Below are 27,879 nucleotides of genomic sequence, written 5' to 3' on the forward strand. Positions count from 1 at the left end.
CTGTTAGGAAGAGGTGTTTTTGTGTCAGTATACTGTGTTTTTGTGTCAGTATACTGTTCAGACAGACACACAAGCTCACACATGCCCAGAATCCCGAGTTCCCACAGCTGTTGTTCCCAGTGGAACAGTATCCTTGGAAAACACAGATCTCCAATCCATGTTTCACATCCTGATTCCAAAGCAAAGCACATTCCAGGTTGGGCACCTCATTAGGTGTTCTCTGCTGAAAGATGCTGCCATGATAGCTGTCTACACCCTGCGTGACTCAAGAAAAAGAAAGGGCTCTGTTGATGACAAAGTCCTGTACTTGTAAATTATTTTAAGTGGAGCGATTTTTGGTCTGAACACATTTTACAGAAGACATATGCCACAGTGAAGACGTTAAGTGCATCATTTAAACAAGTTTCACCAGGAGGCGACAGCGGTAATTAATCCAACAGTGGGTTGACAGGATTAAATAATCAATAGTCAATTCATTGTGGGCTGATAAATGTGCACGCTGCTCTGAAGAAAGATTTAACTCATTTAAGAAAAGTATCAATCGTTATGTGATGATCAGAGTCGATATTGAAGCGTTATTTCAAATAAATCAACATCTGAGAGAGAGACAGAGAGAGAGAAAAGTGAGCAGCGGAGTGTGTGTGTGTGTGTGTGTGTGTGTGTGTGTGTGTGTGTGTGTGTGTGTGTGGTTAACTTTCCCTCAGGTTCTGGCAATTCTTTAATAGTAATCAACCGCTTATAGACATCAAATAGGCCCGGGACAAACGTGACCACTAGCAGTTTCCAGAATTTGGTCGGGAGGTGGGTTTATGCAGGAAAAAACCTGGACAGGCCTGTCAATGATCTAAATATCTTTAATTTATTATGTAGGGCACCATCTGATGGCCACATATATTGACATGCATGGCACATGGAACACCATTTATCGCAGTTCTAGCAGTCTTTTGCAATACGTATATTGTGCATGTTGACATTGCGATGACTGTAAAATGTATTGTGCAGACCTAGTGGAGACAATAAGCCATTTTAGGAATAAAAGCGTGAATGCGAGTTCCACTGGAATACAGTAACTGAAATATGTTTTTACACTCTAGCAGCAATAGACCAACCCTAATCTTTACAGATCTCCTGCCCACCTTTCAATAACTGACACATCTCTGCAAGCCTGGGCCTGCTTTAACAGCCGCAGGACCAACTACCCTGAAATGTGCAAGCAACTGGGTGTCACACGTTCCAATGGGAAAAAATATTTCAAAACAATACAGAAAAACACATCTGCATAATGCATGCTCACAAACATAAAGGGAGGATAAGACATGCAGGGAAATAGTTAGTGCTGCAGTTATGTAGGGTCTAAGAGATTAAGGTTACAAGCCTGAAAAGAAAGTGTTTGCCCTCCAATGGAGATCCATGGAGCTTCAGAACCTGTCTTTACATTTTTACTTATAGTCAACAAGGCTGACGCGAAAGCCATGTAGCTTCGGTGAACATTTTCATCATTACGAGCACTGACACTGGGAGAAGTCACCGGCTAACAAGTTATGACTTCGCTAGCAATGAACGGAAACAGTCACACATCTGGAATTGCGAAGATGAGCCCCAAAAGAGTCAAAATCTAGGAGTTTGGTAAATAACCTGAAAACAAAGTTGGAGCAGTCACATGTAAGAGTTGGAGAATTCCACAGAAATGCTGCTAATTCACTTTGAAGGGGGGGGCGTAATGCATTGCCGAACTGCATTGCTGTTGCTTTGCCTCGCTTTGCTTGTGTTGGTTTTTGCAGGAATTATAGCGCAGGCAACAGCCGATCAAATCACAATTATGCAAATGAAAGTCCTGTCTGACATCAAAATGAAGCTGAGAAAGGAGACAGAGGCAGCTGGTGAACCTGGTATACGCTCAGCCATTATGCTCATTTCCCTTTAGCATTGCCTGGACAGCTAGCACGGGGTGTTAGCATGAAAGCCGGGAATGGTGTATGTTCCAAGTGGGAAACTGATTGTTTGTTGTCATTATGGTTATGGGAGAACAATCCCGTCAGTTTCTTGACAGTTGCACAGTCTGCTCCATGGGGAATATACAAACACATACAAGCACATGACCTGTCTATCAAAGCCCAGGCACATATGGCTCTGAGTACATCCCCCACTGGCGACCTTCATTTACCGCCACCCACACACTCTTTCATCTTTTCACTCTCTTTATCCTTCGCTTTCCTTTTTTCCTCTCAATCATTTCATCCAATATTACTGGTTGGCCTCCTTCCATTCCTGTACTCATCATCATCATCTCACAAATATAACATCTCACCAAAGATATGTTACACATAAATTAATCCATGTCTCTGAGGTTATGTACAGAGTTTATATCTATATACACACACGCACACATTAATGACAGAAACTCTGAGGAGGAAAAAGACAGGACTCGTAGGGATGAAGGAACAAATAGTGGAAGCAGGTTTTTGTAGCATTTACATTTACCATTTCATTAGCTTGAAATCTATGATGCATCAGGGTCTTTTTTTTTTTTTTACAGTAACAGGACAACATGAGGATAGCTGGGATTGCCAAAGCAGGGCGACAAAGCCTCCAGGTTCAGACTGTGTGATCACTGGGAAAGGTTGACCTTGTTTAGATCCTGACACGTTTACACAGTCACTTGTGTCCTCTACACTCCTTTTCATATTCATCAATCCAGAATGTGACTGTTTTATTTTACCACTTGCATAAGATCTAAATGAAATAATTCAAAATAAGTGGTTCTACATGTCCCATTTTGTTTAAACCCTCCCTTTCTGGCGTATGCATACCTCTTTTACACTTTTTACACACCATCACTCCGTGACACAGCCTCTCAGATAGAAGTTAAGTCTCAAGGCCAAAGTAAAGATAACCCTAATAATGACATGATGGAAAAATAATTATTAATTGAAAGTCTATTTACAACATGTTAACCAAAAGCTGGTTATTTACTCATCTAGAGAGTGAACCAAAGCAAACTTGTGGGCTGTAAAACCAAAACAAGGAACTGAAAGATGCAAAATCTTCTTGTATATAGCAATAACTACAATAATCTGGTTCATGGAGCTTGTGTGAGCTTAAAATAATCATGTTAGCAGCGACATGCCTGACCAAATTATTATCTTTATACAGAATATACACAGAACCAGGGCAAACAAGTTGTACAGATGCTAATCTTAGCTGAGCTCGACTGCGGCCAAAATCCCTCGTATCCTCTCCTGACCTGCTGCCACCAGTGTTGGGGGAGTTATTCTTAAAGTGTATTTAACTACAGATACAGAGCACATGGCCTTAAAGGATATTTGTAAATGTACTTCAAGTACTTCAATATTGTGTGTGCTATACCTGATGGCCCTAAACTCTAGTCTCTCTGATGGTGAAAGACTGAGTTTTTCCATGACGTTTTATTTTCCAAAACATTATGTTAGGAAAGCTGAAAATCCGTTAACAATATGAAAATAAAACTGTAAATTTGCACTCGTTCTACAGAAAGTTTTGTTTTCATTTGTTGCCCCTTGAAATAAACAAATAGTAACAGAATGTGTTTTGCAACACTGCAAATGACAGAAGAAAAACCAAGTTAAACGGGCACATGATATGATTTTCAATAAATTATCTCGAAAAGCCGGCGGTGGTATTAATCATGGTTTTATTTTCCAATGTAATATTCCAGTGTCTTGGCAACATTGCAGTGTCACTTTTCCAAAACCATCAGTGATGGATTGTACATCAATGAGACACAGCAAACTCTGCTGCCATCATCCATTTGTCAAGTGTTTCAGGGTTGCAGTGTGAACATGATTCACCATTTCACCACAAACTGGAAAACTGGAAATCTTATCCAGGATCCTGTTCTTGCAGACGCACAACAGTAAGGTGGTGATGTCTGTGTTGGCTTAAAGATGATGTTTGGTCAGCACTTTGGAAAGTCAAACCTGAACATTCTCCAAGGCTGGATTTTACAGGACGTTGAAAGTGGTAGGAACTGACATCAAGCTCACATCTTTCTGACATTGGCTAAGACGTGCTGAAGAAATGGACTTGGAAGTGTGTGGGGGAAATAAGTAGAAAAAAAGAGAAAACAGAAGAAGCCAACATATGCTTATATGAAGTTATATTTTTCTATTATTTCCCTCGTACAAACATAACTTCAAAATGTTCTACAATCTACAAAGTTACTTGGGGTCCTCAGAACACCATGTAACCTTTGTCAAGAATATGTGAACCTAATGAGCTGGTGAGATGAGAACCAGGAGATCCATCTTATCTGCCATTCACCGATAACAAAATCAGCGAACATTTGCCTATTTACAGTACATACCCAGCAGCTATGGAGGAAAACAAGCATTGATTCAGAGTTGTGTCTTTGTCCACCTGATGAATGAGGGTCGATTAATGAGTCTCCTTTCAGCTCTGTTTCGGTCTCCTGAGAAAATCATGAGGCTCCGTAGCTATTAAATGCTCCACTATGTTCACCAGCTGCCTGCCGTTAGAATAGGGGTAATCCGTGACTTTGAGCTCAACGGCTCCTGTAGCCAGGTGCGCTTTGCATTCTGGGATGCTGCTGCGTAGTAATAGCAGCAGCAGCTCGATATTTCATTGCACAGCAATGTTTCTCACCTAGAAATATGCACTAGTCTAGAACACAGGCCCTTTTTCTTGCATTTACTTTCTTGCTCCAGGAGCAAGACCAATTGTAAGTCAGTCTCAGCTGATCCAGCGCCAGACATTAAGCCAGAATTTCCCAGATACCAACGCTTCCATCTTGCCGTCCTTTGACATCAGCATAATAAGAACTTGAGCTTGACCTATGTCCCATCTGCTAACATGGATCAGGCAGGGGACAACAAAATGTTTTGGCTTCACTTTTGGAAGCTGTCACGTCAACCATCTTTATATGCAGTCTATGATTATTACTCAAGCTATAACTTCTACCATACTGATTTGTCAAAGCAGCTTTAGGTCTGCTGGACCAGAAGGTCAGATTGATTCTCTGGCCCCAAAACGAGCTTCTCGACTGGACATGACCGGCCACATTGCCCCACCATCTTTCACCCCATCCCCCCCCCCCACCCTCTCTCTCGCTCATCAGCTCCAAAGGCTGTGCTTCAGGCGTGAGTCACCATTGGCCAGGAAAACAGTGTGTTTAATGAGTCAACATTTGCTGGCTTGCACTCTCCACTGCGCAGAATGGGGACTCTGTTATAAATTTCCATTAAGTTTAACCCCCGACTAACCTGCCTTAATTATCCAAGGCTCACAAGTCATTACAGCACCAGAGGTGTGTATTAATCATACAACTCTCTTACATGCTGCAAAGAAATCAGACATGTGGAAGGGTTAAATAAACCCTTGCAATGTTTGCACTTCTTATCAGCAAATGGATGAAATTGAAGTCAAGTTTTACAAGTGTGTGTTCATGTTTGACAAAGGCTGTAGAGCACAAACACACACAGAGCAGTCGATGCCAAATTTACCTTAGAGCAGCACTCTAATCGGATTCTGTCCATGGGATTAAAGGTGAAAGTGATCACACTATCGGCATGAGGAGAAGTGTGTTTGTTTGTGTGTGTCACAGACATATGAGTGAGAAAAATCCTGAGACCGTCTTTTATTTTCTGTAAATGTGGGCATGAAGAAACAATTAGTCCAGAACATATGGGCAGTGAGGTCGTGCTTGCTGAACTGGGATCATGCTTTTAGATTGACCCAGTGCACTCTGAGCTCAGTGGACTGAATCTGGTTCTCAGAAGAACCTTGAGATTAATATGTATTTTCTGCATCAGTTCTGAGCCGATGTGGAAAATACACCTGGGTACTGGCCAAACCGGGGATGATGCCCAATCCATCTTGTCCGCGAAGGGATGGAAAAATATGCCGAGCTTTGAGAGTTTTGAATGTGGCTTCAACGCACATACTGGGCGACTACCACTTCCTTCTCCTAACACTCAGCTGTCATTGTTCCAAAACCACTCATGCCCTGGAGGGCTTTTAGACAGATGTATGGCTGTGTGAGAAAACAAAGCCAGGAGAGGACATAATCCAGAGCAGTTGCAAGCGAGGAGGAGGTGAGCGAGTCTCTGACTGCGATGCAGGGATGGCAGCACGAGACTGGGATTATAAACCCTGGATTACACACGCAAGTACACAAAAACACAAATCCAATGTTGGATTTAGCCCAGGGCCTGCTTTCCTTCAATTTGGTCTTGAAACTTCATGTGTTTAGAGGCTCAGCATATCATCATTTTATGTCATTGTCATGCTATACACGATGAAAGCTGGGGCCAAGCCAAAGGATACAATACTACACAGCTAACTGTTGTGGCCAGTTTATTATTATTGGATGTTGGTGTGCAACCATCAATGTCATGACTAAAGTGGCTAAACGTATAACAATAAAATAACATCATTGTACAATATCAAAATGATTGCCCTTGGATCCAACTTTCACAACACCTTTTTTTCTTTTTCTTTCCAAGCTTTTAGTTTTCAGACCCAACTGATGCCAACTTAGATGACATCACTGGAGGCATTGTTGACACAGCTCCCTCTAGAGACACCTAAACTGCTCAACCATGCTTAGGATGTAGTGGATAAATACAGGCCATGAAGAAAACTAGCGATGCATGGGTGTTAGTGGGTCAATATTACCAAAGCAAGCTATGGCCAGACTGGCTGGAGATAAACAAGAAAGAGGTCATCCTTGCTGCCCGTGCTATAATTTATCTCCCTAGAGGCTTACCGAAACAAAAGACTGTTCACACTTCAAAAAGGTACGCATAATTTTGTTCCCACTTTCCTTCTCGAGTATATTGTGAAGAACAATAATCTGTGTTATAAATATTATTATTCAAAGAGAATGGGCAGTGTTGCAGTCTCTCGGCAAACAGCTGGCACTTGTGGACAACTAATTCAGAGCAGCATAATCAAGCAACAGTACCATAAACATATTAACTGGTCTTCATCCTCACACCAGAAAACTTCACATATTTAGAAAAAAATGAGGAAGGTGAAGGCCAATTCAGGCTTTAAGAGCAAAACAGCAATTTGCAACAGAGTTACATATTTTTTGGCCGTAGAGGGATAGATCAAATCAGTCAATATTCTCGTGTTCTTGTTCAGGTTTTTCAGAAAAACAGAAAAGCTGAGGCTCAGACAGCGGAGTCCAAAGGTCTTGAGAGGGTGCTCTCAAACTTGGAACTTGTTTCATTACAGAACAAAACTCCTCATGCTTCACACAGTCTCTCAGTGACAAGTACATTTTAATGGACTTGTTCCCTTCACGAAGTCCCCCTCTAATAGCTCCTCTGTTGAACAGGTTGTCACCTGCAGCACCAATTCGCATTTGATAAACTGCAACTTTGACTCGAACTTAGAAAAATGGGGCTGTAGCAGGGGTTCTGACACACACAGCTTTTAACATCATGCACACGGACACACAAAAGAATAAGAACCCTTTCCCCCCCCCTCTCTTGTAGCTCATTGAGTCAATTTATAGATGTGAGTCACCTCAAGTGGAGGCGTTAAATCTTGACTGCAATGTGACACAACCTCAATTATCATTCCCAGAGTCAAACCTGACAGAACAGACGGCAAAGAAAACGCTGTAGTTTATATGGGAACACGGCCACTGGCATGTGTATATTTTTGAATAATAAGCTTTTCCCTTGGCTTCCTCCTTCAATGGTATATGTCACAGTTTTTAAACCGATTCTAAACACTTTCGTAAAAAGCAACAGCTGTGGAATGAGGCCACAGGCATGTAAATCAAGCTTTGACACTATTATTTCACAGCTTTGTTACATATTTTTGCATATTCCTCCTCATTTAAAAAAGGTAAGATGCATGTCAGTGAAGATGCTGTGTATCCCTGCCTTCGTTTCCAGTTATTTTCAAAGCCAGTAACTAGAAACCTACGACCACAGGTGACAGACAGCATTGAGGAGCTTAACGCAAGATACCTGGTGCAACAGTCACCACACAAGACGTTTAAAGCAAGAAGGCAGCTCCCAAAAAAAAATGGGAAACTGTGTGTCTGCACCATGGACAACAAGACTTAACCTGACCAACCCGATTTGGAAAAACCTGTGAGATTTATATCACACTTGATGACCTTCTGTTCTTTGTGCTTAGAAGAAGCAAGACTGGGACCTAGGACTGTTGAGCACGTCATTTAAATACTCTGCTCTGATTGGCAATTATTGTTCACTTCATTTCCATGTCTCCTTTTTCTTATTTCAGTCCTGGGAGCCTGCCAAGGTTATATTATTGACTGTGACAAATGGCTTTCTCTGGCCTGATAATGAGACTGAATTGTTTTGTTACACTTCTTTCAGTCAGCTGGACATTGCGGTCAGGTTATCCCTTTTCAGCTTGGGGGGGGGTGTTTTGTTTTTCACTCTAAGCCCTATGAGACAAATTGTGATTTGTAAATAAAATTTGATTGATTGATCGATTGACTCTAACCCTGAGGTTGTCAAACTGTGCATGGAGGGAGAGAATTGTGCCAACAGTTACCCTACTCACCAGGTAAAATCTGAACATGTGACAAATATTTTAGATTCTGTGTGACTTGCACTTTCCGAGGATATTATTACCGGAGATGTCCATTGTGAATAAAACATCCATTGTCACAGAAAAATAAATGTTGGTATCCAATGTCTTCTGCACATCCATGTCTACATGACAAGCAGCAACTGCTAATACATGTAAAGGTGCGGGGCCAGTTTCCAAAAAATGTATAGGGCCCCTGACTATGCACCATTTCATTCCCACAATGTATAATGTATTCAATTTTCAGACATCATTTTATTCTGAACTGTTTCAACTGAAGGAATTTCAGGGTTTCAGCTCTTTTTCTTTCCTCTAAGTCAACTAACAACAACCTGTATAGTGGCATCAACATCATCACACACTGCGGTTTTATTTTGATTTGTTTTAAGAGCACAACAATGCTAGATTTGAATACAGATATCAATCTCAATTCTTTTTATAAATGTGTATGTACCTAGAGTCATTGTTTATAATTTATTAGTACATGTGCTGCAGACAGATTGTAATCAACAACATAAATCAGCCGATAAAAATCAGCTAAACAATATTTCAGTGACACTGAATTTCTTTAACTCTTTCGTTGGTTAACTATAGTTAAAGCCATTGTGTTTTAAGTAGTTGAAGAAAAAAGAAGGGAAAAAAAACGATGTGTTTATATTCTAAAATAAAAACTGATTAACTTACATCCTCTGCTTTACACTTTGGTGGGTGGAAACACTAATATACTCAAACAGTTGTGGGAATGTGTTCCAGATTCCATTGTGTTTTTATGAGTAACCACAGTAGAATTGCCAGTGGAATCCCTGAGTTTAACTGGAACTAGCCTGCTCTTCCTCCGCCCAGCGCCGCCGAGCAAAGTGACCATCTGTTTGGGGAGATTTCCACTGGTCTCCGAACACAGACCGGCGACAATATTTATTAGGCTGAATTAAAGAGAGTAAAGAATGTTCTGGAGCCAAAAAAATAGAGGCTGAAAGTGGTGTAGCCAGAAGAGAAGAGAAACGAGAAATAAGGTGGGATGAAAAAGGGATTGTGTTTTAAACCGTGCCAAATTCAGCATGACAGGAAATGAAGTAACATTTTATGGCTTGGTGAGTGATGTGTGAATGAAAGCTTACAACGATGATATTTACAGCAAATTAGGCCTAAATATAAATAGTTGATTGTTGCATTGCTGCCAATTATAGATCAGTTAATGTTCTAGTGTTAGTGGTGCGGTCATACAGAAACACTAGCTGAAGCACATATTTCGACTCTAGACTCAAGATAAGAAAAGGTGACTCATGTGTTATCTTGCTGAAACTGGCAGAACACCAGCTCTGACATGAGGTGGAAATGGACAAGTACTCTCCAAGAGTGTTCCTGTTCCCACAGCTACATGTTGACTCCACGACCGAATACATTCCAAGACTTACATGTTCCATGAACAAGAAGAATGTCAAAGGGATTCTAATGTAAAAAGTGAAAAGTTACAAACGTGTCTTCCACTCCATTATCGTCATTATTATTATCGTCATTATTATTAAGAAGCTCATTCTACAAAAGTTAACGCAACAAGTGCTGACACAATCTTTAACACAAAAGATGGTGGCTGTATAACCATGTCACATTCCTGCTGTGTGTGTGTGTATGTGTGTATATATATATATATATATATATATTTTTTTTTTTTTCTCTGTTGCTGTGTTTGCCTCTGTTCTCTATTAAACATCAACCTGCCTGGGACTGCAGATGAAAATTGGTCTAAGAGACAAAAGTTTAAGCCAGTCCTCTGTGAAACAGGTGATGGCAACAGCTACAGACAGACGTGGAATGAGGAAGGAAGAATAATGTGATGAATCATTTCTGTTTATCTAAACGTCAGCCATTAAGTGCTCCAGTGGGATGAGCTGATGGTATCGCGTCGAGGTGCTCTCGATTTAACAAAGAGCTTTAAGCCTTGTTTTGGGTCAAAGCTGTCAAACTTTTCAAGTGATTTTAAATCTTGTGGTTTTATACGTCTGAATATATGTGCTGGTTACCGTTGAAAACACAGTTTGTCAACTTCATGGCAGTTTCAGAGGAAAAGTCAGGGGATCACCAACGCAGAGATATTTAGTGTGAAACAAAATAGTGGCTGACTGACACTGCCACCCCCAGATTTAACACACAACACATGTATTGTGTTACTAAACTTAAAAAAAAAAAAAAAAAAATGTTCCACCAGTATCTGTCAGGCTCAATAGGACTTTGCTGGAGCAGACCTATACTGACTCCCTCCAGCACAATCACAGGAACTTTGCTTCCATTAGCTCTCGCCCACACACTGATCATTTTTCCAGGGCTGATGTCGCTTCTTCTCTCTACAAGGCTGAAACACTCTGAATTCTTACACTCTAACTTTTTTCGTCCACTCACTCCATATTTACTCACCTCCTCTGTGTGCTTTAAACCTGGCATGCCTTTGCTATTTTCTTATAAAGGAAACCTTGCATACAGAAAACATTGTTAACCTCTGTCCACATCGGTTCTATTCACTTCCTATTTCCTCTTGGCCCATCTACAGACCATCATTTTCCATCTCTACTTCAAATTCACTGCTTTCAAAAGGAAACCTTGTTTCTGACCTAAGGTTAACATCCGAGTGCTAAGGATGTTTTTGTTCCACAGAAAGCCAGTAGAAAGAGATTTTGGCCCCCTCTCGTTGGATTGCAGACTTTACAGAGCAAAAACCACCCACCTGGATCTCCTCTTCCACATTAGATTTCTATTTTCCTATTATGTTGATCCCAGATATTCAACATTCTTCGACCTTGCTGTCAAACTGATCCATTTTCAAGCCCCTCCACCGTAAGGACATCGTTGACGAGATGATTTTGACAATGCTAGGAAATGAAAGCACCACCTGCCCAGATGGGATTCAAGATTCAGGTGCTATTCATGGGGGGCTGTGGCTGAGGGGTCGTCCTCCAACCAGAAGGTCGGCGGCTCGAATCCCAGCCCATGCCGAAGTATCCTTGGACAAGATGCTGAACCCCGAATGGCCCCTCATAGATGTTGAATGCACTAATTGGAAGTTGCTTTGGATAAACATGTTACACAATAAATAATGCAGAAAAGATGTTAATATTTTTTTTGTTTGGTTTTATATTATAATAAACATTAGGTTATATTTGTGTTATATTTTTATTTATTTAAAATAAAATGTGTGGTTAAGCTGTACAATATCCAACATCAATTGCATTTCTTTAATATGATCATTATAGTAGTCATTGAAATTGTTTTCCCTTTTACTATATCCATACATATGCATTGACCAATATATCTGTATCCGAATTGTTTTACTCCCAAATATTGGTATCAGCCAACAAACATCTGTTTCGGTCCGGTACTACTTTCAATGTGGCATCATTTGTTGGTGCTAGAATTAATTGGAAAGGCGCAAACATCCACTGAGCAGCTGTTCTGTGGATGGAAACACTTTGTTGATGTGGGTGGTCAAAGGAGACCGGTCGGATTGATTAGAGCTGACAGAAAGGCTATGATAAAAATATCGTTTTTTTATTCCAACATTTATCAAAAAAAACTGTGATCTGATCTAATTGTTAAATTGGCTTCTTATTAAATCTGACAGTGTTGTTTGTGTTTTAACCCTTTCACACTTGAAGATGTGAAAGCAACTGCAGTCAATTATGGAAAAACTAAAAAAGGATCCTTGTCACATACAAACATTTGTGTGTGAAACACATTAAGAGATGGATGCCGAAAAAAGAAACTGATCTTCTCAGAAATAGAACTGGATAAAACCACTGGGGAAAGGGCAGCTGTGTGACAGTGAAGAGGGTGTTTCCCCTTTTCCCACAGTCTTTGGCAGAAAACAAGCTGTTGCTGCCTTTAAAAACATGACTCAAATCAACTCCAGAGAGCGAGGCAATTTCTGATTTCATACACCAAGCATGAGAGAAGAGAAAACATATTGAAAGGAGGGAAGGTGACGGCGGGGAGAGACAAAACAAGATTTTTTGCCAAGAGTTTCCCTGGAGGGCCCGATGCCTTTTAGCATGGTTCTGGCAGCTTTTCACCTCTGCTGTTGGTGCACACTATGTGTGGGCTGTCCAAGCATTAGGGAATCTATTATTTACACAGTCTGGATAGTGTCATGAGGAAACTTCAACAAATTCCATTGCTTATGTGGTTAATTACTACAGGAGAATCCCTCAAGGGGCCTTTTAACAACATAGGATCATCACTTAGAAAAGGCTCTGTGGACTTTATGAACTGTGTGCCGTCTCAAGGTGGTTAACGCTGTAAACCGTGAGTTTCAATGTTCTAAATAGATATTGTTTTGGTAGTGCTCCTTATAGGGCTGCAAGATATTAGGTTCATATTCGATAACATTGTTGAATTTTACAATGACAATATGACTTGTGATCAATAGATAAAATGCTTAAGAATATGGTATTAAAGTCTTTCTGCTTTGGGGATGCTGTTAACGTAGACCCCATACAGACAGTGGTCTATGCAGACATTGAAAAAATCGTTATGCATTATTTCCATTCCAACGACATGGTTTTATTAAAAAAAAAAGTCACCTGGCTACAGACGCAGAGATCAAGGACAGCTCCACAGGCAAAGGGAGAAGGCGCACAGCCCGGCCACAGTGCCACCAAGTCCAGGGCAGACACCCAGAGAGCAATGCACAGCTCCACTAAGTCCACTTACAGCGATCATTTGGGGTCTTCTCATTCATTTGGTTTGGACCGTAAAAAAGTTATGCTTTACTGTCCTGCTGCCCTTAATACAAATCCAGTGGGTTTTCCACAAGTGCACACAATGTCCAGCCAAGTGAGGATAGCTGCCAGATGGGGACCGTGCAGCGATGGTGGTCTGCTGCTGCTGGTCATCTAGCACAACCTTTTGTGATGTTTAGACAATGTTGTTATCAAAAGAAACTGGCCATCATGCTCTTAGATATATGCCAACTATTTTTTTTCAAATTCTTCCTTGAATCTGTTACATTACCCAGTTTTTAAGCCATGCATCTGAGATTCGTGTATCTAGTTATACACTTTTTATACTGGGAAATGTGAAAGGCAATGATAGAAGTGTTCGTAGTAGGCCAAGTATTAATGCCAGTAAGAGTTGATAAATAATAACCCACGGAAAAATAACTTTATCCTGCAATTCAATGTCCTGCAGCAGGAGGAAACTCCCATCACCTGTACACTTTTCTAGTAGAGCAATATTACATTAATACATTATTCAAACCATGAAGGGTGTTTTGAAGGTGCATGTCAAGAGTTCTGGGACTACATCTCCCACAGGTCAACACATTCCAACTGTACCCTTATCTGCTCAAACAGCAAGTAATGAGCAGAAAGATTCAATTCAGAGATCAGCCCCATGTAGAATAATGACCCGCCCATTGCTATTCACACAAGATGCAGAGATAAGAAACAGACAGGGAATGAATGAAGGGATTGCTCTTTTTCAGAGAGGCAAAGAGCTTCAGAGGGACAGAGATGGACTGACCTTGGAGTCTCAGAGCTACTGGAATGGTTTATTAAGGCAGAAAAGAGCAACACTGTTAGATGTCATCTCTAGATTGGAGAACCCAGTCTCTGTCTGACAGACAAAGAAGCCCTAATTAAAGCAGGCAGCCTGTCCCTCAAGTGGCTGGCCTAGTTGGCTAAATGAGGATTTAGAATAAAGCCCAGGGGGAATACTCCAATTCATCCCCATGTTTCAAAGAAACCAGGAGAGACAGCACCTGAGTGGATGACACCGATGAAAAACAAGCAGGAAGGGTCCTCTAGCTTAACTCAAGTAGGTATGACTGAATGAATACATAAAGTGAAATTTATTTTAACACTTTTCAAATAAAATATACATAGCGCTTTTTTTTTTATTACAAATCTGCACAGCCGTCAGGGGCAATTTCAGGGTTCAGTGCCCTGGAAAATCAATTGAACCACCAGCCTTATGGTTAGTGGATGACCTGCTATCCCTCATGGGCCACAGCTGACCCCTGTTGCTGACTCACATCCTAGCCTCGACACCCTAAGCTAAAAGATCATCATCTCAGTTTCTCCCTGATATCAAGCAGGAAGAATTACATCATCTGCGAAAAGAAGAGATCCAAACCTGAGGCCACCTGACACACTACAAACATCATCTTGAGAATCTGGAAGAGGTGAAAAGGTTTGACCCTGGCAGAGCCCAACAACCACAATACTTGCTGTTAGGAATAGGGAGAATATTGTGATGGGTTGGAGAAGACTAAGTTTTAGGATTTGCCATTGATCTACACCAAACCAAACCTATCGTCATGAGCAAAATGTTCCCTGTGGTGTCATCCAAGTTTTTAGCCTAAATGTCTGCTGGAGTGGGTGAAAGTGCCAGCCGAATGATATCATCAGAAATGTCCCTGAGCAACAGAGTGGGCAAAGGTTCTGACATTAAAGCCATGCCATACTCCAAAGCAGTGGGTGGTCGAAATGAGTCACTTGCCAGCCACCTTAAAACATAAAAAGAATAAAAAAGGAAGGTGACCACAAAAACATGGCAAGGGGAAAAGGAAGACCCTCCACTAAAAGCATTGAGTGTTATTAAAAGCAGGAAGATGATTGACAAAGGAACAGTGGCATGACAGAGTTTACTTTCGATGATTTTCATATATTTCCAGAATCATCCCAGTTGATTTTATTTATAAACCTCTTCAAAGAATTGTTGCTTGTTACCTTGTAATCTTGTCAATATGGAAAATGAATCCATTCACGCATCCGTCATTTTTAAAATCGAAGAATATCATTATCAGCCTTCAAATATTTCAGCGCTTTCAAGCCAATTTACGAAAAAAGGAAAGAAATCAGACGGGCAGAAAAATGACCCCTCCTCTTTCTTTTCTTCTCCAGGTGGATTTATAAAAAACAAAAGCTTGACTTCAGAGAAACGGAGCATCCAGTGTTATTATCCCACAAGAGGAGAGACAATGAAGCTTATCAGTATTGATGAGGTGCCTCCTGTGGGCTTTGATTAAGTGAGCGATAGGAGACAAATCAGCTTAGCGCCTTCCAATGTATTTCATCAAACAGTCGATACCTGCCATCTGCTGCCTGCCAAGTGAGCAATAAAAATATAAATCTGAAAAACTGTGCCCCACTGACTCTTAAAATTATGGAGGGACATGTCACAAAATGGTTTTGTATTAGATTACTTAATTCCCCAATTGAAAGAATAAGATTACATTTGGTTGGGTTCATTTTTCAGCTTGCCATCTGATGCATGCCAGTCGATGGCATGTGCTTATCGTACATATTTCATGCTGTTGATTTCCCCTGACTTGTTGTCCTCCATTCCTTCATTCTTTCAATTATTCATCTCCTCTTCATCCTAAATACAGTTAGATAGAGTGTGAAAGTGAAATCAGACTAATTACCCTTTAAAAGAAAAGAGAGATGGAATAATAAGTCTGTCTTTTGCCAGTTGATTGATGGGTAAATTATGCAGCCAGATATGAAAATACCTTTTGCGGAGGACTGGGGAGTCCTCCACCCCGCTGACAGTTGCTCTATTACATGGCAGCCTGATTTCTGTTTTTCATGCTCCCTCGTGTCGTTCTAATGAGATATTTTTAGAACACCGTGAGCAGCTGTGCATCAGTTACAAGAACAGGGAGTCTGGGGTGAATGATTACAAATATGCAAACATATACGAACACTGCTGCCATAAGGCTATGGTTGGTTTTCCCTCTGGACATCTCACGCTATGCCATTTCTCTTCATCATTATTGAACATGGATGAGAAACCCCACAAGTTCACAGTAGAAAGTAAGAAAGCTCTAAAGCCTGTGGTCTCCGCTGAAATCGGTCACAGAGGGTTTAAACACACTGAGGTTTTATGCTCATGTAAAAATCAATACACACTCACAGAGCCTTGGTGAGGGGAGGAAAAAAAGAAACACGAGTAGATAAACAAATTTCCACCCAGGGAATAGGGAGGAATGGCCTGGGTTTGTAAAGAACATGTGTAAGATTCTTCAGCCCTTGTTTAACTGACTTGGGGGGGGGGGGAACGGGACGCTCGTCTGACTGTGATCAAACAAAATCTGGCCAGCAAGATTTGTTTAAAAATGTCAATTCCTTCAAAAATATAATGTAAAAACCTCCAAGTCATTTAGCATCTTTCAAGAATTATTTTTAATCTCGTTTAACATCAAAAGCTGCTTCAGTCACGTTGCTTTAATTCAGGTCCTGAAACTTCTCAAGCTCAAATTTGGGGTATTCCACTTGAATGATTCTCTGCAGAATTTTTCACGAGGGGCTTTCTTAATATTTTACATTTCATGCATGCATAAGCAATTAGCTCAGGGTCTTTAACAAAAACAATTGGTGTCAGTGGACATCATTTAGGCAGAGACTTACTCTTCAAGTGGTGACGGGCCATTACTACTTGTGCTCGTGTCAACAACAGCTCACTGGTTTCCAAGTCATAGGCCATATGGGTCAGCCAGGACCTAAGGGATGAGCTGTAGTAACAATGATGCAGGACACACTCAAATATTCTGTACACACAGCTGCTTTGTGTAATGTATTTTTTCCCCTTTATAAGCACATACTCAATATAGCTCCCTTGATCCATCTCTTTCATGCCTAGTCTTAGCAGGGGACTCTGAATGGCGTGTTGAGTCCCTGACGTTAGCTGCCAAGCCAACCACTGCACTGCATAACACTCCCACAGAGCTGGACACATTTACAGTGTGTGTGTGTGTGTGTGTGTGTGTGTGTGTGTGTGTGTGTGTGTGTGTGTGTGTGTGTGTGTGAGAGAACAGTGACCAAATCTGAATACAGGCCATTTGTTCGAAGGGTCAAGTCATAACCCCTGTTGACTCGTTGGCACAGGCATTTTAGGAACTTGCATTGTGTGTGTGTGTGTGTGTGTGTGTGTGTGTGTGTGTGTGTCTGGATATGACCCAAGAAGAACTTACACAGCTCATTGAGATTAAATGAAGCCAGATCGAAAAGGGGCAGTTTAAAATTCCGTAAACAATACTACCGTTCATTGTTTAACTAAATGTATCTGAGTGATTCATACAACACTCACCGCATCCTACACTCGGGCAATTTACAGCACAAAGACTGTAATATAGTCAAATGCCCATATTACCCCACGGACTATATTTAGTTCTCCATCTCTTTTGTTTCCATGGGAATGAGGAGTTCAGTGTGAGCGGCTGGGGCCTCGGGTATTTTCCAGAAGCAAAAAATTACAGAATGGCTGGCTCCTGAACCAGAGCTGGCGTTTCCACAGCCTGGTGGGTTTGTCAAGTGATCATTTCCACTCGGCCGAGTCCAAGCATCACTAGGTCTGTGTTTAACCACTGTCCTAGTTTTCCCCTTCATACAGGCCTGCACTGTCACTGAGGACATGCTTTCACTTCAGCACATCTGGGTAATGTTTTAGTTATATGCTCCGGTTTTATTTGGAAGGAGGAGATGCAGGGGGTTTCCAAATTTTTTTTCCAAATTTGTATTACTAATACTTCTTATCTTGATCAAGTTAATTCATAAAAATGTAAAAAGATTATAAATAAATAAAAATGGTAAATAAGACCTCAGAAGAAAATCTGGTGAACTGCTTTATGACACAAGATGAAAGCCAGGGGGGAATTACCAAGCTCACTGCCTTTACACACCAACAGGTATAGTTATGTGGACACATCTGTCTAATCCACTGTCTATTCTGAACTATATCTGACCCTTTACAGCACCACATTTAAGATTTAACAAAGGTAACACATTTTGCAAACAAGGACATTTAAACTGAAAATGAACCAATGACACTTCTTAAAACACACAAATATCGACTCATTTAGATGATACAAAATGAAACATGAGCACCAAGGGCTGTTAAATCTTGATTGTTTCAACTGAAATCTGGCGAGCTTTACAGCCTGGAAACATCTAGAGAGGAGGCTGCACCCGGAGGAGTCCCACCAACGCTGCTCTCAATCCAAGCTGTGTCCTATCTACATATCAACGGCCCATTTCCTGATTCCCCTGGGTGGAGGGGTGACCTCGCACCAAGCTTTTCCTTTAATACAACGGTATACAGCAAGGGATGGCCCAGATGCCTTCTCACAGGATACTACGATTCAATGCCAAGGACATAGGTTCAACATCACAATGCTCATGTCCTCAATTGTGCAAATACAGAAAGACTCAGACACCAAGAAATACAACAGATACAGCATGTAATTCCCACTGTTGATGCCCTTGCAAACAAACAGATGTGGAAGTGATTTTGAAATCGTCTACTCTCTGAGAGCACATGATCCATTTTGTTGTTGTACTTGTGAGTCCAGCTGTGGTACTCTGCGATTACGTCAATATTTCTTGGAAGTGAACTGCACCAGAAAGCACTTCCTGTTGGAGTGAAGCCCAGGTTTTACAGCCACATGAAGGCACTCCAATGAGATGGAGATTCCCGTTTAGGATTTCTCATCACGCAGTAGCAGTGGCAGCGACTCGGGGGTTCCCCCTCATTGAAAGTGGCCTTCGAGGTCAGCCCGCCTGCTTTAATGTCCATCATCCATTCTCACAGTGCGCTACTGTATCTGCCTGTCTGTTAGCCAAAAGGGCAGGAAGCGCCCCCAGTACTGTCTTTGCTCTCGGAAATATGCACTTATTGTATCAAAGCAACCAAATGATAAAGATGTCTCAGTCAGTTAGTGATCACTTTTCAGTCCCGAGAAGAAGCTGCAGAGTGAGTACTCCTCACTTTCACGCTGCCCGCTGGAGTAAAAACAGTCCACCCTGTCAAGTCATCCTGTCCACTTGGTAAAGACGCCCGCGATGGGTACAGGCTGGATGAATCTGATTTGAGTGACAAAAACGTTGGGGGTGCAGCCCTATATTTTTACTCCTCGTATGTTTGTCCGAGTTTTGTTTTTCAGTGATAGTGATGATGGACTCATTTTAACCACATTGTGGCTTCTCGGCATTACCAGCAATGGGTTTGTGTTGTGGCCATCATGGTGAAGGCAGCAGCCACAGCTGAGACAAGTCATGACAGTTACAAATCTGATGCATCACAACCACCAGCGATTTTTTATAAACACCTTCTAAAGTGCATCTTTTCAAAAAGTACTGTTTCTATTCATCCATGTGAACATGTAAAACTGATTTTTTTTTTTTTCTGACAGGATCAATGTATTATTCTCAGTGAAAGCAACTAAATGTTGAAAAATGTCCTCGTAATGTTAAAGAGAGTGAAAAAGAGTTCCTGGATCCTCCCTCTGATCTGGATCTGCACCAACATTTTATCGGTTCTTCCTTGGGTCACGCCTCACCCCTCCACAAAACTTCCTGGAAATCGGTTGGCTAGAGAACATAACCTCCTTGGCGGAGGTATATTACTACAGAAAGTACAGTGCTTCAAAGTTGAAGCAGCAGGTTTGTCTATGAACTGTGTTGGATTTTTACAATAGAATAACGTCAACCTGGACCATGTTCCCCTCGCTCAGCACAAAACCACAGTACAATGTTCATTCTACCAACAGGAATAACAACCAAACCTCTGAAAATAAGCCTCTGCCTCTGATGACTGAAACATTTCCTCTGTGTAAACTCAAAAATCTCAAAAAACTAATTAGATTTTTTTTTCCTTACTTCAAGAAGTTGGATTTCAACATTTACAAACACCAGAGCAGCGATGCCGTCAAATACTTGCATGCACACGCACACCTCGTCTAAGCTTTCCATTTTCCCCTCATTTTCTCCTCCAGGTGAGGGAAGCTCGGCCTCAGTGAAGGCATTGGGCCAAAGCAATCCGAGTATGGAATCAATCATGGACTCCCCTTCTATAAACATCTTCCCGTTTCTCCTTTCTGCCCTCGTCCTTTTCATCGCTCATGTTCTCCCCTCACCTCCGCACCAATGATTACACCCGGGAACCACAAACTTTCTCATTCAGACCCTCGTTTTTTTTCCCCCCACCATATGGCAAGACTGGCTGTGAATGAATAGAGACACTGTGTCGGTGATCCATCAGGAGTAGCAAGATCTCTTTTTAGTTCTCGGTTCATTTCCAGTATTGCCTCTTTTCTCTCTTATTTAAAAACCACATGCACGCGGTCGTTTTGTTTTGTTTGTAATTCATGCAGCTTCTAAAGATGTGAGGAAACCCCCTGCTTCTCTGATGAGAGGCTGCATCTGCTACCGCTGTGCAATCGGCTCCCAACACCATGTGCTTTTTCAAGCCCGTCTCCTTTTGTTCTGTGTATTTGTGTGTTGCCGTCAGCCCGTTAGGTTCATGTGCAGGGATCAATCAGCAGCGCAAAAATCCAATCCGCGGGAGCCTCCGCCCATGCTGCACAGATAATCACGGAGGGAACGAAAAAGGTGAGGAGAGGCAAAAAAAAAGAAAAGAAAAAGGGCGGCACCATGAGGAGAGAACAACAGGAGAGAGTTTCTCCACTCTGCCACCATGTTGCCTTCACTGGCCTGTATTCTACTGTGAAAACCAGTTCTGTGAGTCATGGGCAGCTCATCGGAGTTCGGAGGCTGTGGTCGATATGAGAGGAATGAGTCATGTAGAGGAGCTCCTTCGTGTTGGTGCCACTTTGATGAGTGGAGTCAGAAAAATGGAAAGCGGGGGGAGGAGTCTAGAGTTTAGGAGGAGAAAGCTGGTGAACCATTTCAAGATAAGACACTGCGGCCACATCCTCTTGTCTTGAAACTAAAGTCTTATGACACAGCAGCAACATGATGAGTGACAACAGCTTCTCATGAGATTGAAGCCGGCTCAGCGTTATGTACTCACCCCTGGCAGAGAGCTTCTTGGTATTGATTATTTTGGCGGCGTATTCCTGCCCCGTAGAAATCTTCATGCACCTCCTCACGACTGAGAAAGCGCCCCTACACAACGGGAAAGAGCAGGGATCAGTCAAAACACATAAAGATCGGTCAGTTTTGTTACAGAAGGACAGAGGGAAAACCATCCCTGTCCAGACAAGTGTAAACAGGAGGTAAATGCTCTGTAGAGGCTCTATACACACAAACGAAAAAAACAAACAACTGATAAAAAGGGTCCCTTTCTTTAGTGCTAAAGTTTTTACGTTTTTAAGTTCTAAGATGATAAAAATCTAAACATATCAAATACAGACCATTTACAGCAGCAGTACAGCGGGTTAACAACACAAATTCATATCATCACCAGAAAAAAAAAAATTCTGTGGAGAAATCAGAAATTAAAATGATTGTGCAATATTTTAAACATCTAAATCAGCTCATATGACGCCTAGTCGGCCTACTTTCTTGACCCCTTCACTTCTGCTCAAACATCTATCACCATTGCCTCTGAACTAGCTTGTAAATCAAATGGATCACATAAAGACAATAGGGCCAGTGGTGATTACATTCTCAGTGGCTTTGCCGCTTGTAAAAAGTGCCACAATGTATAAGCTTTTGATAGCCGCAAGCTAGACAGGTCTTCAATAAGAAACACATTGACTGCTGCAGGAGAACATTTCACAGATACTTTTCCAAACCACACGGGTCAGGTCTGCGGGTCCAGATTAGACTTGGAGATATTAGCGGATAGTAGTATGACATCAGACGTAAAAATATCCACTGAGGTGCTCTTACTGGGCCAGATTGCTTTGAAGCTTTCCGAAACACAGAAATGTTTTTCTGTGTTTCGGAAAAACATTTCCGAAACACTTCCGTGTTTGCGCGTTTGCGTGTGTGTGTGTGTGCGTGTGCGCACACGCACACGCACACAGGTTGTTCCTCCCCCAACGGCTGCACCTAGAGGAAGATGTCAGTCGAGCACAGTTGGTACGAGCCCACAGAGCGCAGATTAAAAAGGTCACTGAAAACAACTAGAGAAGTAGATCATGTTGCATTAGCAGGCATTAAGTTCACTGGAAACAGATATGCCCACCTATTCATTCATTCTAAAATCGCTTTGACTGGCACTGTGACACCGCTCTCTTCCTCTTGCCTTCTTTGCAAAACAACAGCCACACCTTTAATTGCGACCAGTTGAGTGCTCAGCCTGCACCCACGTTACAAAGGCTTACAATAGGTGCTCCCTCTAAAAACATGCAGCTGCAATAACATGAACCTAAATTACTGAGCACGTGGAGCCATTGGCAGAACTCTCCCTCGAGCTACACATTCAATGAACGTATCCATGGATTGATTATTAGTTATCAAAACTCCCGTAGCCGCTATTCAGCCATGATCCTCAATTGATTTATTGAAAGTTCTCAGGTGTTAAGTCAGTTTGATAAATGATAAATAACTGGAATGTTTATAACACAGTAAAATTTGTACCAGCAGACAAACCAATGACTGGTGCAAACACAGCAGACAGTGAGGCGCAGTCACTGTCTCATTTCCATCTAGTTTACATAAGGGCACATCTCTAAAAATGTGATACTGGAGAATTTATTCAGAAAATTTAGTTCAAAAGGGGGAGGATTTCATATATTAGATTCGTTGCACATAAAGTTAAATGTTTCAAGCGTTTCTTGTTTCATGGATTGATGAGTCCACTATCTCGAAATATTTGAATATTTCCTTAGAGAGCGTTAAAAACAGGACCTACAACACAGAAATACGCAACTTCTGAGAAGAATGTTCATGTATGCACTCAATACTTAAGAAAAGAAAAGGAAATTGGCATCTCCTTAAAGTGTATCAGCAGACTGAAGCTCTCTTAAATCTCCTGGTAGACGAATAAAAGACCAATGGCCCGAATGAAATCCTCACAGACTGTGGAATCTCCACAATGGAGTTCAAGCAACTTGGATTCTGTGCCTCTCCACTTTTTCTCCACACTCTGGGACCTTGACTTCCAAATGAAATGCTAAATTTACTTTTATCTGAAAAGAGGACTGGTCCTTTTCTTGCTCTCCTCAGCCCAGGTGACACGCCTCTGATGTCGTCTCTGGTTCAGGAGAGGGTTGATGAGAATGCGATGGTTGCAGCCCAGTTTCTGCAGACGTCTGTGCGTGGTGGCTCTTGATGCACTGACTAAAGCCTCAGTCTTTGTGAAGCTCGCCCAAGTTCTTCAATCGGCTTTGCTTGACAATCTTCTGAAGGCTGCAGTTATCCCTGTTGCCTGTTCACCTCTTCTTACCACACTTTTCTACACATATGGCTCTATACGGCACTCTGCGAACAGCCAGCCCTTTCAGTGATAACCTACTGTGGCTCATCCTCCCTGTGGAGGGTGTGGACGATGTCTAACTATCAAGACTTCCCTATGATTGTGGTTGTACTGAGATAGACTGAGAGATATACGATATTGATACTGTAGGAAGAGGGATTTACTCAATCTAATACTTTGAGATACTTTTTTTTTATACTTGTTGAGCTGTAGGCTGTCATGATCAAAATTGAAATAAAAAAAATTATTGAAACATTTCAGTTTACGTCCGATGAGTCTAAGGATAGAGGTTTGTTCATGTTTCAGCCCAGGACCTCCAAAATAACCCTACAAGGGACTTGCGACCCCCATTTACACAAAATACCCCCAATAAACCCACTTATCGTAATGTTTCCTGTGGTTCTGTAAACTGACCTGCAGTATCTTTGGGGAGGAAAGTATTTATTTACCTTTTGGAATATTCAGGATTAAGATATGCTGTAACGAATTGTTTTATTTGATCTCTCGTTTTGAATAATTGAGGACAAATATTGAACTTCACATTTTTTTGGGGGGGGGGGGAGAGATTCACCTGTAAATAAAACATAAGGTCGCAGAGCAGACTGCTGAGAGGCTCGTTCACTGTGTCCCCTCCGTCAGGGCTTTTCTTACACTGCAGCTGACAGAGAGACGCGGGTCAACATGTTGCCTGACCGGCTCTGACGAAGACATCCACACCAAATTCCACCCAGATTTCTGCGTGTTTTCACTTGTCCGGCGTGTCGCCAGAGGCACACGACCTGAGGAGCATTCTTTAACACGAATAAGAAATTAAACAGGATTCTTTTTTAATCGGCATGCATCCTTGCAATGCACATGGCGCCGCTTTGAATGCAATTTGAACTCTTTGATTTGAACTGATCGGGCGTTATTAATCCACGCTTCCTCCAAAATAAAAGCGAATGGGCGGTGAGCGGGGTTGAGGAGATTCAAATGATCCAGAGCGACACGAGAGAAACGCTCAACCCTCAGAAGAAGTTAAATTAAACCACCTGTATTCACTTTTAATTTGACGCTGTAAGTGGAGATAAAAGGAGATAATCTTGAACTGGAGTTGGGCTCTGACTGACTCTCCAGGTGGGAACAGGTAGGAACAGGTGGGCGGAGGTGGCGCGAGGTTTCTGGAGCCCCAGTCAAAAACCAGCGGCCGCTTCACTGTCACTAAAAAACCCTGATACGAGTAGAAAAAGGTGGAGAACTCACTTCCCCAGCTCCTCGTACAGCTGATACTCGTCCGTGAACCTGGTGCAGGTGGTTGAAGCCATGTCGGAGGTGAGCGGAGCCTGAACGCCTCAGCTGCTTCAAAGTCCTCTGCCCTTCTTCTTCTTCTTCTTCTTCTTCTCCGGGTCCCCGCGGACACTTGTCGCCTTCCGCGGAGGAAAGTAAGTGAAAGAAAAGAAAGAACTAATGGGGTCTTATTCTTATTCTTATTGGTGTTGTTGTTCTTATTAGTTTTGCGGCTCCTGGAGCAGGAAACACTCGCTGTCGCTCTTCCCGGCTCCTGCGCTCTCAGTCCGCTCGCTGCTGGAAGTGTGTCGCTGTTTGTGTCTCAGTCGACACTTCATATACCGGCGTACACATCCGGGAATCACGTTTCAGAATAAAACCCACGCTCACACGCCATTTAATCTGCCTCACCCTTCAAGGGGCTAAATAATAATAGTGATACAAATCATCATCATCGTCATCATCATCATCATCATCATCATCATCATCATCATCATCATCATCACAATAATAGCCATCATCAAAATAAAAACCACAACTTCAAATCCATCACAATAATAAAACGTGAAGTAAAGTCATAGGACAGGTGTGTGTTTTAAGCTTTGATTTTAAAAAAAGGCTGCTGACTCAGATGTTTTGGGGAAATATCCTGAACTATCAAATATTTGTTTCTAATACAAATTAAAGTCCTGCCTTAGAGCTAAGCCAGTTTTATACATAATTTGCTGTTTTATGTATATTGTTTGTTCGTTTTCCACTCAAAACTTGCTGCTTCCTTAAAGATAATTTTTTAGATTTTGATATTAAACAAAAATAAGTCATGTAAAAAACAAAAAAAGGGTGTGTGTGTGTGTGTGTGTGTTGCATTGGCTCCAAAATTAATAATACCTTCATATTCATTGTTGCTTCAACCTGGCGTAATTCGATCTTTCATTTTATTTTGGAGGTGAAAGCATCATCCGGTTTTGGCCTGATGAAGCTGAATTTCTTCCAAACGCTTCCTAGTAGGAAAATCGGCACAAGTGCATCACCTAGAGGCCGCAGGTTGAACTGCTACAGGTCAGCTCTGCTGAGGACAGAGAAGCTGAGAATCATCTTAAAACTTCTCCAGAGACACAAGACTATGACTTTTGTAGTTTTTGTTGACTTGGCTGTTATTGTTGAAAGCATTTGTTCCTGCAGGTTTGTGTGGTTTGTTGTGTTTGTAATGCTGTTCTATCTCTTCCTCTGTGAGTCGTATTCATCTGGATCTTGATAGTGTTGTTTTATTCATATCTATTTGCATTTCCCGGTACCCTGAGGTGACTCAACCCCTGACGTCATGAGATGGTTAACACTGGCTCAGCGGCAGCAGTTTAGTTCTGCAGCTTCTCCAGGTGGAGCTGGTTTCATCAACTTTTGTTTGTTTGTTTAGTCCAAACCCCAAACCTTAGGGCTCAATTTGTACTTCAGCTATCAACAGTAAAGAAAACTACCTATTTTACAAACTTGAAACACCCTCTCCAGAGCCAGTGTTAGATTTGTCCATTCTGGGCTTCTGTGGAAACATGGCAGGGCAACATGGTGGACTCAGAAGAAAAGGAACGAGCTCTAGATGAACATATAACAGTACAATTTTTAATTTCAGGTGATTACATACTAATGAGAAAATAATAATTAAGTATTTAATCTGCTCATAGATCCTATTAAGTCCTTCACACTGGACCTTTAATGAAGTCGAGGCAGAGCTCATGTTATACAGTACCATAGGTTTTTAAGCTGACTGTATATTTTACATTTAAAACCATGACCTGAAAAGTAACTAGTAACTGTTAGATAAATGTAGCAGAGTAAAAAGTACAATATTTCCCACAGAAATGTGGTGGAGTAGGAGTATAAAATAAAATATTGTGGTAACATACCGCATGTGCCTTAAAACTGGACTTAAGTAAAGTAATTGAGTAAATGCACTCAGTTATTTTATACCCTCTGGTGTCAGGAGTGAATGTTGTTGATCAGACGAACCAGTTTCTGGGAGCTAACCTTATTGTAATGTGCTGGGTCAGTCATTAGCAGGAAGCTCCGGGCTAATCAAAGTAATTAGGTCATGAAATCTTCACACATCTTTTTTTTGGGACAAATACACTAACGAAGCTCAACTGAGCAAATACACATCTAAGGAGAAAAAGTCATCACTCAATCCCATGTGTTCTGAGCACAGATAAAACCAGGTCTAACATCTTCCATGTGCAAGGTGATCAGATTCACCCTCTTCGCGAGCTGGATCTTCATTAATCCCCATTTAGCCTCCGATAATCTGATCTAATCCACCTGGGAGGAAGTGGTGTTGTGAAGCAAACCGCGTGCATGTGTGTGTGTGTGTGTGTGCATGTTTGTGTGTGTGTGTGATGAACACCTAGACGGCTGTGTGTTGTTACATAATATAAACAAAGATGTCTGTATCTGTCTGCATCAGCACCATCACCATGACAACGAGCTATTTTTAGAGCCTGCTTCCCCTCTGCTGCCCTCTGGTGACCAGACATCATCACTGACACCCACTGGTCCTTTCCTCCTGACTGGTTATGGTGGGAAGGGGCTTTTCCTGTCAGATCAGGGGCCCTGGTTCAGTTCCAGGGCTTCGCACATGAAAACGTTTATCCCATGTGTGACTTGGAGCTGAGCTGCAGAGCTGTTTAAACTGAGTGAGGCGAGATAGATGCTGTATGACTGATTCTCTTATCGCTCCAATGCTGTTTGTTGAATTCTCCACACGAGGCTGGATTAAAAAGCTGCCCATGGGCTTCAGGGGTCCCACAGGCCCCACATTCCTTATCTTTCAATTGGTTTGTGTTGATTAGATTAAAATCTCTTTTCTAAAATTGATAACACCCCTTAATATTG

General features: G+C 41.7%; 1 protein-coding gene across 23 annotated transcripts in view; it reads right to left on the bottom strand.

Moving 5' to 3' along the window:
- camk2d1 (calcium/calmodulin-dependent protein kinase (CaM kinase) II delta 1) overlaps positions 1 to 25,314 on the bottom strand; it is an 83,018-nt gene extending 57,704 nt beyond the window's left edge. For 15 of the 23 annotated variants that reach the window (XM_034615152.1, XM_034615145.1, XM_034615141.1 and 12 more), the window contains exons 1-2: positions 24,973 to 25,309; positions 21,376 to 21,470 (exon numbers count right to left, since the gene is read on the bottom strand). In XM_034615152.1, the coding sequence (XP_034471043.1) occupies positions 21,376 to 21,470; positions 24,973 to 25,034 (157 nt within the window). In that variant the 5' untranslated portion in view covers positions 25,035 to 25,309. Of the gene's footprint in view, positions 1 to 21,375; positions 21,471 to 24,972 lie in introns of all 23 variants that reach the window. The other 8 variants (XM_034615155.1, XM_034615149.1, XM_034615153.1 and 5 more) reach the window with 3 other exon arrangements.
- Between the last annotated feature and the right edge of the window lie 2,565 nt (positions 25,315 to 27,879).

The sequence above is a fragment of the Hippoglossus hippoglossus genome, chromosome 18 (assembly GCF_009819705.1).
Source record: "Hippoglossus hippoglossus isolate fHipHip1 chromosome 18, fHipHip1.pri, whole genome shotgun sequence".
NCBI lineage: Eukaryota > Metazoa > Chordata > Actinopteri > Pleuronectiformes > Pleuronectidae > Hippoglossus > Hippoglossus hippoglossus.